A 12,920-nucleotide genomic window follows, 5' to 3' on the forward strand; every position below is an offset into this window, starting at 1 on the left:
TAAATGCACAAGAAAATATTGTGGTCAAGGGACTCAGTTAAGTCTGCCGGTCATCCTTAATAAGGTAATTATTTTGCCAGATATCAAAGGGGTGAATAAGTGAATGTACTTGAAATTGAGTGTACTTGACCTTCAGCGAGCAAAAGAAAGATGGGACGCTTGGGGAAAATGGTCTGATGTATGTTATGTTGACTTGCACCGCGCACCGCTACCACCCCGAGGCGGTCTCCAAGCGCTTATGTATCAGAGAGTAGAGGGGATACACAGACCATGAAGTGCTGCATAACCACAGCGTTATCTGCTGCCATACTTCACCACCACATTTTGAAGTCATGTCTCTGGTAAGCGTGCCGTTGTCTCCTCCTGCGCATGCGCCTGTAGGCCTGCACTTAATGTTATGCCGCGCAGCGCCTCTTCTGGCTCTCCCCCCACGCAGTGTATTCTCAAAGACACACTCGTGACTGATCACTGCTTCCACTGATAGGAAGTGCGCGCGGGAACAAAGGCTGCAGCTGGCCCGCCATGCGCTGTCTGCCTTCGTTTAATGTAAAAAAGAATAAGCCAGAGACTGCAGTTCGTAAGTGGGACATTTCCATTCCATTAACGAGCCATTTTCTCATTACCAGCTTCATAATGCACGACTCGCCGTGGACCTGCTGATGGATGGAGGCCTCTTAGACAGCCCAATCAACCCAGAAGGTTAGTGGGAGAAGAAACATTACTCACAATGACAATTATCCATTTGTTTCCTTTCTAATGAAGGCCGTACATGCAGGATGCCTTCTGCAGTAAGAGATAACCTTTTTTGCAATGAGTGTCTCTATTGCTATGCACTAGTGCCGCACGCTTCACGCTGGGCTACAGGTGGATCATGTGATGAGCACTTGACACCTCGCACTCTGCCACATGATCCACTGAGGTGAGGTTCCATGTTGCAATCTAATTTCACAAGGCACTTCAAGCACGCACATACCTATCGGAACGCTTGTGGGTGGGCCTTGCTGACTGCGCAAGCGACCCAAGGATACCCTACATGAGTATTTCAGTGTTGGGTGTGTGTCCCAGTATGTTGCCCTTGGTCCCAGCATATCGAGACTTTTTTGAGTTTTGAAACCCCTCCTGGGATTTGGGGATGGCTGGCTATTGTCCCGGTTTTTGCAGTGACCCTCGAACAAATGCTGAGATCTGGCAAGGGAGGGCATGAAGCACATCTGTTTCAAGCCTTCCCCCTTCCTCCAGGTCTTCTCTCCTCCAATGAGAGCTTTGAGCTTGCAATGAACACGTACTTACACATACTTTGTGCGAAAAGGCGACAGACATAGAAGTAGGACTGCAGTTTCATTGAAGTCCTATGTGTCAAAACTGTAGTCCTACTTCTATGTCGGTGGTCCCTCCTGTTTTTTTTATTTTAAGTCTGGTCACCCTACCCAACATCCAGACACACATTGTCCCCCAACATCCACTGGAAGTGACTTGTTTTAGAGAACCTCTCACCCCAGATTCCTGTGCCACTTTTCTGCCCACACGCTGATCTTGTTCTTCCTGTTAAACAGAGAGCACCTGGTGTGGAAGGCCGTTTTCCCTCAAGACCTTCCACCCTGTCCTGTGGGGTCCGTACCTACTCCATCCTATCGCCTTGCCTTTCCAATGCTTATCTCAGGCCCCTTGCTGATAGTATCTCAACTCACACTTCCATCTTTCAAACCCACGCAGATGACATGCACATTGTCTTCAATCTCCAGCGGCCATCTTTAGATTTGCAGGAGATTTGAGGCATGAAGATTAATAATGGCCCTGGTCTTAACACTATTAAGACAGAGATGATCTTATTTGGCCATACCATCCCACCGTCTTGTCTCTTCTTGGTCTCCTACATCTGGAGCGCCTCTGTCCCTCTCGTCCTCTGCAAAGAACCTGGAGGGTGTTTACAATAATCCCTTCTCTTATGCCCCACACATTCATGAACTCACAAAGAAGTTGCCCTCTTATTCTCTACGGTCTTTCATTCATCCCTTACATTCAAGACCTTGCCAAGAAGTCCCACTTTCAACTCCACCTCCTCAAAGGAATTCTTCCTTTCCTTACTTTCCCCCAGAAGGTCAATGTCTCTAGAGCTCTGGTTCTCTTTAGGCTGGACTACTGCAAAAGCCTCTTCCTTAATCTACCCTCCTCCTCCCTATGACCCCTCTAACTAATCCAGAATAGGGCTGCAAGGCGTATCCTTGGCTTCAAGCCCAGGGAACGCATGTCTCCAGCCCTAAATCTCTCCACTGGCTCATGGTGGCTGCAAGGATCAAATTCAAATCCCTCTGCATCATCCACAAGGCTGTCTGGGGCAGGGGGGCCACACTATCTACAACTGGCTCTCACTAAATACTCTCCCTCCAGATCTCTACATCCCTCTGGCACCAACTCTCTATCTGTTAAGAGCTTTGCCAGCGAGCTGGTGGCCATTCTCTCTCCTCAGCAGGCTCCCTCCTCTGGAACAGCCTCCCCCTTCCTCTTCGTCTTGAGACGGATCTCCTCAAATTCCAGAAGCTGAAGACTTTCCTTTTCACCTCCTCCCTCCATCCTCTATTAAATCCCAATATTGATGAGAATGGCGACCAGGGCCCTTGTGTGTCCTCCCGGGTCCTGGCCTCCTACACCCAATTGTCTGCAGCCTCCACCCCTCCCCGCACTTTTGCTTGGCACCCACTGGCCTGTGCCACCACAGGCCTGCTCTCACTTATTTATTGGCAGCTGACCACTCCACCTAGGCACTTACAGCTGCTCACTCCCTAGCACTTCACTTTTGATACACCTAGCACTTAACTCCCCACTCCCTCATCCCTTCTCTCTCTCTCTGCACTTGCACGTTCTGAATGCTCACAAGGCCGAGTAGGTCTGCCTCTATCTTTCATTGTTGTATTTGTTCTTCATTCCGATTTCCCCTCCCTGTTGCCCTGTGGGCGCATTGAAACACAATTTACTTGATGTATAAGTGCCTTACAAATGCACAATAAAAATAATACATAAATACATTTCCAGCTCCACGTCCTGCCAAGTGTCTTCCTCCTTCTTAACATGGCTCAAAAGATTCAGGTCACATCTCTATTGGTCCTATTTCCTATTGGTTATTGTAACAGTCTCCTATTGGGTCTTCCTAAAAATCTCACACAACTGTAGATCATACAGAACATGAGCATGCCACTGCATTACATGCGCTCTTCCCTTCTTACACATGCTCTGTTTCCTGGACAGAGCCTATTGGAATAATGGAGCAGCACACTCTGACACAAGATTATACAATACTTTCTTTCCAGGCCCTTGTGATCATCAAACTCTCTGATGACAGCTGTTGCTCCCTCCAGGAACAAGAGGATGCGTGGCAAGTCCATGGGCATGGCACGAGCCGCGCTTTTTGATGATCTGCCCACTGCCAGCAAGTCAGTGGAGAATCATCTCAGCTTCCGCAACAGATCCAGTACCTTTCTTTTCAGGAAATAATTCGGCTACAAACTCTAATCAACCTGCCCCGTGGCCCATCACCTACTTTGGATCTAAATATGGTCACTGATGGGATATACTGACTGTCTTAAGCACTTGTTACTTGTATATGTATCTACTTGTGGGCCTATTTTTCTTAATAGTGCACTTGCTGTATACCTGACCTTTCTCGTTGACCTACTTATCTGTAGGAACATTGCCTTGTTGTTGCACTTATGGTCTCCACATTCCCTTCCATTTTATCTTCTCTTCTTCACTGCCCCTTCCTGGAACTTAATTGCTGTGATATCTCCAAAGCCTGTGATTGGTCAGATTTCCCTTTGCATTTCCCTTTGCTTTGGAGGCACTTTGAAGCGACTGTGCTCTCAGTATGTGCCTTTTAAAACTCTGGTAAAAAAAACGTATTTTTTTATAAGGGCTCAGATTCCTCCTGCAAATAACAGCACTCACCATCCTCCCCTGGGCTATATTCATGAACACAAGAACAGGTGTGACTGGCTATGATGACCATTTCACTGTAATCACTATTGATGCTCCATATGCAGCCATCTCAAAGTTCTTAACCATTAGTAACATGCCTGTTCTATGGTAAAACAGCACTCTGTGTACAGGGCTAATTGCTCCTTTCTTTGTTTGTATCCTGTAAATGTATCCATGCAATTTAATGAAATACTCCTTAGTGCTCCACATTGCAGTCACCAAAATACCTCCCTGCGGAAGTCAGCTTGGTACACAAAATATTAGCGCCCTTATTATGAGGGTGACGTAAAGGCATAAACAGGAAGTATTTGCAAATGCCACATGTCTACATGCCTCCAGAATATGAGATAAGGTGTTCCTGAGAACACCAATGTCATCTGATTTTGAGGTCAAATAAATGATAGAATCTCTTTCGAGGTGGGGGTATACATTGCATTTGTGCAACACACAGAACCCATACACAGACAGAACCCAGCAAATCCAAAGACATATTCTGAAAGACTCCAGCAAGAATCAGTGGCAAGCTAGAATCCCTAACCATCCACACCCCCTACATAACCAAACACTGGAAAAAAGAGCTTGTGTACAAACAAACAACCCACTACTATGAACCGGAACAAAGCAACGCATCCCTAATCTTAATTGAGCTCCACAATGTGGAAACAGATGGCCAACCACACTATCAGCAAATAACAACCGCACCCAGGAGGGTACCTTATGAAAAGAAAACCCAACAAACACCACCACGACTAAGATGCAGGAAAGGATAGGCAACAATAAACAAGGAAAGGCACACACTCTACACTGCAGCCTACTGAGCATAAAATCCATGGCCAAAAACAGAACAGAAATGTATGACCTCCTAAGCGAGGGCAGCACAGACGCACTCTTTTTCACAGAAACATGGCTGTCGCACAATTGCAAAACAATCATTCACGAAGCCATACCAGGCAACTTCAAAATAATACATGTCAACAGAGAAAACCAAGGAGGAGGTAGAGTCACAATGGTGCACAAAGACCACATTTGTGCCACACCACTTCCCCCTACAGACATAGAAGACTTCAAATCTCTGCTAAACAACGCAAAGCTCAATGACCAAACCAACCTACAGTTCATCCTGAACTACGGACCGCCATCCTACAGCCCAAATTTTGCAACAAAGCTCACAGACTCCATCGCCAACCTTTCCACTTACCATGGCAACATAATTATCCTGAGGGATTTCAACATCTGGTTCGAAAGAGAAAACAAAACCACTGCAAACACCCTTCAGCGCCCTACTGTGAACACTCTACTTCAAACCGATAGTGAACGGACTCACACACAGCGCCAGACACACCTTGGGTGCAATCTTCTGCAGACACGGACTCTCGACTACACACCACCAGTACCGATCATATGGAGTGACCACAACATGATCCGATTCACTGTCACACCTCCAAACTGCATATTGCCCATAAACTTAATACTGCATGCTACTAACAAAAGAAACTGGAATAGTCTTCATCTCCATTCCATAACAGATCTGATGGAATCTACCAAACCAAACATCCTCCAGTTAATCAGAATGACTCAATACTCAGTGGAAAAAAAAACTCAACGCCTGGATCAAAGAGACCCTAGACCGATTAGCAACAGCAAAACACTTCAAAGCTTTTGCAAAAGAAAGAGCAGCAAGATGATTCACAGAAGAAATGAGAGAACTCAGGAAAACAAACCGCAAACTGGAAAAACTATGGAGAAACCATTACAATCAAGCGGACAAAATAAAATATCAACGGCAACTCAGAATATACAAATCAGCTGTCTTTAAAGTGAAAAATGAATACTACGCCACAGGAATTAATCAACAAAAAAACATAAAAAGAACTTTTTAAAATCATCAAAAAAATCAAAAGCCCAAAATCTTGTAACAAACGCATCATACCATCACAATCCCTATGCGACAACATGACTGAACACTGAAGACCAGAAATAGAAACAATTCAACAGAACATTGACGCAAGCCTTGCAACATTAAACACAAATACGGAACCTCCAATAACCAGCGCATCACCAACTGCAGCAACACTGAACCGATTCAAGCCCATAGTTGAGGAAACGTTCGACACACTAATGAGACACCAACGCTGCCAGATCCCCCAGTGACCCATGCCCATCAGGCATCTTCAAAGAAATCCTCAACCCAGAACCCCAGCAACATATTTCTGGCTACTGATGAACCTTTCCCATAACACAGGATTAGTACCTAAAAATGTCAAATCAGCATACACCAAGCCCCTCCTACAAAATGACAATTACATACCTATATCGAATATACACTAGCTGGTGAAACAATTCGACATCCACATCTGCAAATCCTACTCAACCACGTAGAAACCACCGGAATACTCGACCACTCGCAAGATGTATTCAGACCCATGAGAGGAACGGAATCAGCACTTCTATCCATATGGGATTGTCTAAAAATAAATGCAGACAACAGCACCCAATCAACCCTCATAATAATGGACATATCCGCTGCTTTCAACACAATCAGACATGCAACTGTAATGCAGAGACTGGAGGAATGCAGCGTAAAAGACTCTGCTCTGCAATGGCTAAAATCTTCCCTCACCAACTGAACCGAAAGAACCTACCTACCACTTTTTACATCTAACCCGAAAAACATCTCTTGCCTCTCCCCTCTCCTTGTCAACATGTATATGTCCCCCCTAACGAAACTCATTCGAACTCATGAACTGACTGGCTTCAACATGTGCAGATGATACTCAACTCATCTTTAAGTTGTCCTCAACCCAAGAATCAAACACCAACACCCTCAACAAATGTTTCACAGACATGTACACCTGGATGACAATGGAAAATCTCAAACTAAACCTGACCAAAACAGAAATAATAATCTCCTCAACTGTGGATAATCCAACAGACACACAACTGTACTGACCACCAAGCATGGGAAACCAACCGGAAGCATCTGCCATGATAAAAAACCTGGAAATTCTCATGGACAACAGAGTCTCACTAGAACCACAAGTCAACGGGATCACCAAGAGATGCTTCTATCACCTGCGAATAATTCAAGCAATCCTCCCCTACCTGTCCTTCCCACACAGAACTCTTGCAATCACTGCCTTAGTATTATTGAGAATCGACTACACAAACAGCCTGTACCTTCAATTGTAAGAACGTCTCACTAAAAAAAACTCCAAAGCATCCAAAATACTGCAGCAAGGATACTGCTGAGACTAAACAGAAGAGACCACATTACACCAGCCCTGAGAAGCCTACACTGGCTTTCAGTTAATTTTATTTTAAAAACATGAATTTCAAAGCCCTCTGCATCGCCCACAAATCACTACACAGACAAGGAGCCGAATTCCTCCAAGCTAAAATCTACGCTACCAACCAGGAAGAGACCTAAGGTCTAGCAATGACCTTCAAATCAAAACAAATCTCTTCAAAAGAGGACATTCGAAGGAACCGCATTCTCCCGCCTAAAAGCCAATCTATGGAACTCAATTCCGAAGGAAATAAGAACAGAAGATCACCTTACCCCCAGAAAATGACTGAAAGCCTGATTATTCAATTCAGTGAGACTATCATAAAAACAGTCACCTCCCACAACTATTGCAGCAAACCCAAATCAATCAAGGGACAGTACGGATCCTGCAACCAACAATAAAACAATCACACTGTAGTAACCACTAGCCACCCTCCTCCTCTCATGCATACGCCAAAAATACATCACACGACTCACCCGGCCAGGCTATCACACACAAAACACACATCTACCAAAAGAACAAACTGCCACAAACAACCAACCAAGACACTGGACGTTGCCGCTCCGGATACAATAACCCGAGTGCGCAGAATCCCACCACACCCAAAGCCGACGTGCACAGATGCCAGTTCCTCCTAGTTCTGCAAGCACCAACAGACAAGAACAACCTCTATCCTTTCCCTCTTCCCTTAGTGACCTACCCAACCCACTTTCTTACAGAGCCACGTGAGCACCTGGAGGCCTTTCTAATGCTAGTGGTCACACAGTATAAGTCAACTTAACATGACATAACATTACTGGCAGAAAGAATGGGATATGGCTGTGAATGGCACATAACACTTGATGTCCTTGAATCGTCTCAAGTTGGCCACACACAGATGACTGGTTCAATGTTGGCGGAGACGCTGATCCACGGCGAGAATAGGGAAACCCAAATTGACCTTTTACAATTGACCTTTTGCACAATTGATTTAATTAGTGGTCCTAATTGACATTCTGCACAATTGGCCTTTATATTATTTTTGTTATTTTATATATGTATTGGGTTGATTTTGGATTATAAATAATATAAGGGTATTGGGTGGGGGGTTACAGGGGTTTTTGGATTGGGTGAGGGGTGGCGGGGGGTCCCCCCCCCATATATGTCCTAATTGACCTTCTAAATTAGGTCAATTCTCCCAAGGTCAATTCTCCCGAGATCAATTGTGAAAAGGTCAATTAGCATACAACCGGGAATAGGAAGGCAACGCTTTAAAAAAGGACAAGGGCATAGTACGAGAAATTAACTAAACATATGCAACTGCTCAGCGCGCACTAAAGCTAGAGCCGCACCTCAGTGCACTGCTGGCCCACAAGGCCCATTCTGGCTTTACCTCAGTAACCAGCCAGCTGGAATACATCATCTCTCTCATGCGCGGAACACGTTTCCCTCTCCTGAACAACACTGCACATTCTTTTGGGCTGTGCCAAGGAGGTGTTCTACAAACACCGACTTATGTTTTTTCATAGTTGCGTGCGAAATATTGGGCGCGCTGCTCTGCCCTTGCTTCCAGATGGACGGCTCATCTGGTGAGGTGCCTGCCGCTGTAAAATGGCGAGGGCCCCGGCTGCCAAGACCTGCTTATAATGAAAAACAATCGCTAGCAGCGAGCGCAGGAGTGCCTCTACCCTCCACACTGTGTCAATCTAATGCCGCTTTTTTTTCTCCTTTCTTTCGCAGATATTGTGACCCGGGACGTGAAAACATTGCTGCGCGTTTTGTACAGCCTGTTCTCCAAGTACAAGTGAACGTCACCTGAGGAGGAGGGAGACTGTGGCCCAGGCCGCCACGCTTCACTTCTGTCGATGCAGTTTGCTTTATTATTCCAAGTGACGGGGACACATATACACTCAGGGCGACGGGACTTGGTGATGACGACACACAATTCAAACTTTGGGATAATCATGATCGCAGATGTCAATTAAGCGGAATAAATGTCTTACGGCCTTCAGCTCCAATATGCCCTGCTGAGGAGAACGTGCGCTCTATACATACACCTGTTCTATTCTGTGACGCGTCACCTGCAAGGCTGCACATCTGAAGACACGTGACGTGCGGCATCACGCGCGTCATTGCGGAAGCACAGCGGCCAAGCGGTTATTCCACACCTGAGGGAAATAGCTGGAAGGCCTCGGGTCACACTGGCGCAAACACCGTGTATTCAGTGCGTGGGGTTCTGCACATTTTGGTTCTCTGTGCAAAGTTCACACACCGTTTACCTTCATAAATTACACGCAGTGATAAACCATGTGCAGTTAGGCATAAAATGCAAACCATGCCTCAACGATGCGCTCTAAATGGGCACTGCCCTTCTAACCCTTACAAAAATCATGATTATTTCTGGAAAAACTGGGACATTCTGTACGTCGAATACAGGGCAACCAGCGTTATTACAAAAATAAAACATGTTGTTGTTCCTTATGATTGACAGGGTTATCCTCTGCGAATTTTCAAGGCAAGAACTCTTTCCCTCTTACTTGAAACATTTTTGTAAGCTTGTTCTGACATTGGCTGTCCTCCATTTTGTGAACTGCCTTCCGTCCCCGATACAGGAAGTGACATCAGAAGAGGAAAGGGAGTTGCAACCGCAGATCCACCATAGCAGAAGGATTGTATTTGAGATCAGTCTTTAAATTATGCTTAAAACCTTATGTCCTTCCCCTACCTTTGGTTCTGTTATTTCTTGCCTGGTATCAGGCCCGGCTCCAGGTATTTGCATCTGTGGGGGGCCAGGTTTGTGATCAGGGGGGCCCAATTTCCATTGGCTGCAGTACATCCCAGATCCGTGATTCAGTAAAAAATGTCTTCCCAGATCCAGAAAAATGCATTTGCACAGCTCTATAAAATACAGTACAAAGCAAAAGAGAATCAAGGAAAATAATGCTGCAACATTAATCTACCTATATGCCCTTGCCATCTGTTCTCCCCTTTCTATTATATCCACTTTTCCTTCCCCTTTCACCCCCAGTCACCTTCCATCATCTCCCCCTGACCACCAATCCCATTTATCTCCACTCCCAACTCCCACACAAACCCTCACCATGTCTTTCTTGGCCTGGCTGGGGAGAATCAAGGGTGATGCTGTCTCCTCTGTGAGGGCTGAGGAGCAAGACTCCAGTGTTTGTTTGATCAGATGGTGTGCTCTCAACAATGCCTCCCTTAACCCTGTGTCTACTCTCAGAAGGCCTTGTAGGTGGTGCTTATGGTTTCGCCACCTTCTTGTGAAAGACAACACCTCTCCCCCTTCAGTATACCGAAGCAAGGAATAGGACATTTCGTTTCTTACAAAATTAAATTTGAAGCACAATTTATTTTTTTGTTGCATTTTTGCAAAACATTTTAATTCAGTTGAGTGCACAAGAAAGTGCTAGCATGCAGGGAAGAGAGCCGGGGTGGGAGACGTGGGGTCAAGAGGCCGATGGTGCAGGTATAGGGTTTTATGTCTTCCTGGTATCTCTCCCGGTGGGGCTTGGCAGGGAGTAGGAGCCTTTGCTCCCCTGCCACTTCCATATACGTCATTGACTACTACATATTGTTTACTTACTGGTTATTATATGCAATTGTCCGTTAGGGCTTTTTGTTTGATGTGTTTACTTTGATTTGCTTTTGAATTTAACAATATTGTTCGATAAATATGGCCTGATATTTTCAAAGAAGGATCTGTGTGTTCTTGGCAGGGCCTGACACATGCGCTGACCATGAGTGAGACTTTTCTTAAATAGCTTATATTGTGAACTGAATCACTTCTAGGGGCGCCTAATGTTGGCAGGTAAGGCACAGTGTGATTAAATGATTTGCCCAGGATCGCACACTTTGGTTAAGCCGTAATGCCAGAATTTGAGCCTATACTGAAATTTTGATACTTGACCACACATCCTCCAAGCTCAAGTTGGTACAAATATTTGTTGAAGTTTGGTTTTGAATACCTAAAATAATAGTCGATTTTATACAGATTACTTTAAAAAGTCACATGATAAAACCACCTGACAATGTATGCATCATTGTAGAAATGTGTTGATGAAAAACAGTAAGGGAGTCATTTAGTTTTGAACCTAACATTGCACAGAGGGGACCACTTGTGTTTTAAGTTTTTTGCAAAAGGGCCCTTCCATGCGATTTTAAGTGTTTCTACCAAGTACTGGAAAACTAAAGAATAAAACACTGGCAACGATCGCCTTTGATCATCACTTTTCTACTACATGTAGTATATATAAATATATAAATATATATACCACATGCCTCATATATAAATGCAAAGTAACATAACACGTCTGGAAAAGTGTAAAACCCTCCCACAATTAATGATTGTGGGAGCCATGCGCAGTGGTTTCTTTTGGAATCTGCCTTTTACCAGGTGTAAAAGTCAGTCTGATTCCATAGGAATCCATTGGTTTTTCGCCAACAAAAAAATACATGCTGGTGAAAAACCAATCGGATTGGGCAAGGGGACCTGTAAGAGCAGGTAAACTTGTTAAGTCCAATTTGCTTTCCAACTTCGACTGCCAAATCATACAAAATTCTCCAGCGCATAAAAAATGTCAATAAATGCTTTTAGCACACCTTTTCCACTCCGTTTGACTTGGAAAATGACCCTCTATGATTGTAGCTTTATTTTACTCATCCTGAATGGAAGACTACAAGCTCCAGAATAGAAATTAATGAGAATTTACAAAACATCTCATACAAGGTCATTGTTTCACACAGCTTGTTCTGTATCACCTCAATTTCTAATCACCCAACAATCACACCTTATATAATTTTAAGAAAAAGGTACCACAGCCATGGTCACTGCCAGTTACCTTTTTCCATCTTTAATCACTTCCTGTTGTAAATAATCTGCCTGAGACACATTAAAAAGATAAGACCTCACTGGGAGGACCTTTGCAGCACTGACTGTGGTTGAGGGGAGAGGGGCAGAGCAGGGAGAAGGGGCACGGCCAGTGGTCCCTTGTCCAAATGTGAAATCCACCTCTGATTGCACTCTTTAGGAAATATCTCAATACTGCATTTTTGTTTTAAAAGATGTTAATATTTTATATTTTGCCAGCAACATTATAAGGACCGGCCTCGCTCTTGTGTTATTTTCCAAGTGTTCATGATACATTTTCTGAGAGGCAAAGGTTTAGTGGGGGGTGGGAGCAATCCTCCCGTCCCCCTCTAACAATCACTGATGGAGTCCCACAGCAAATCATTTCTATTTCCGGCACTGCCTAAACACCCAGCACGCAGGATTTTCATTATACTTTCCAAACAAGACCCACAATACACATGATGTTTGTTGTTTGCATACAAACACTGTTAAGTTACTCAAACAGTAGGAGGTTATCAGTTCAGTACTTATCAGTTTGAATCACGTACAGTCCTGGCCGATCAGGCAACTCTTCCACACAGAAAAAGATGCATTCTGCATAGGTCGGAACCGCACTGTTAAGCACGCTTGAGAAGAAGATCTGAATGTGGTCCATACTTGCCATCCTAGCCTTGTCATTTTCAGAAAGGGCCTTGTTGGATAAACTCAGTGAGTTGCAGCTTGTTTCCCTAGGCATAGCAAACAAGACACCCACATCCGGGCATACACACTTTTACTTAGGGAGACAAAATGAAACCAAAAAGCATTGGCAAAGC

The 12,920-nt window shown here is 44.6% G+C and overlaps 1 protein-coding gene across 1 annotated transcript in view; it reads left to right on the forward strand.

The window, feature by feature from the left end:
- The window catches only part of PARVG (parvin gamma), a 475,216-nt gene extending 464,265 nt beyond the window's left edge, over nucleotides 1-10,951 (forward strand). Inside the window, exons 12-13 of the mRNA XM_069628145.1 lie at nucleotides 627-699; nucleotides 8,976-10,951. Coding sequence (XP_069484246.1) covers nucleotides 627-699; nucleotides 8,976-9,043 — 141 coding nt within the window. The 3' untranslated portion in view covers nucleotides 9,044-10,951. The remainder of the gene's footprint in view (nucleotides 1-626; nucleotides 700-8,975) is intronic.
- Nucleotides 10,952-12,920: the final 1,969 nt, after the last annotated feature.

This window comes from Ambystoma mexicanum, chromosome 12 (genome assembly GCF_040938575.1).
Source record: "Ambystoma mexicanum isolate Mex_15411 chromosome 12, UKY_AmexF1_1, whole genome shotgun sequence".
In the NCBI taxonomy this organism is placed as follows: Eukaryota; Metazoa; Chordata; class Amphibia; order Caudata; family Ambystomatidae; genus Ambystoma; species Ambystoma mexicanum.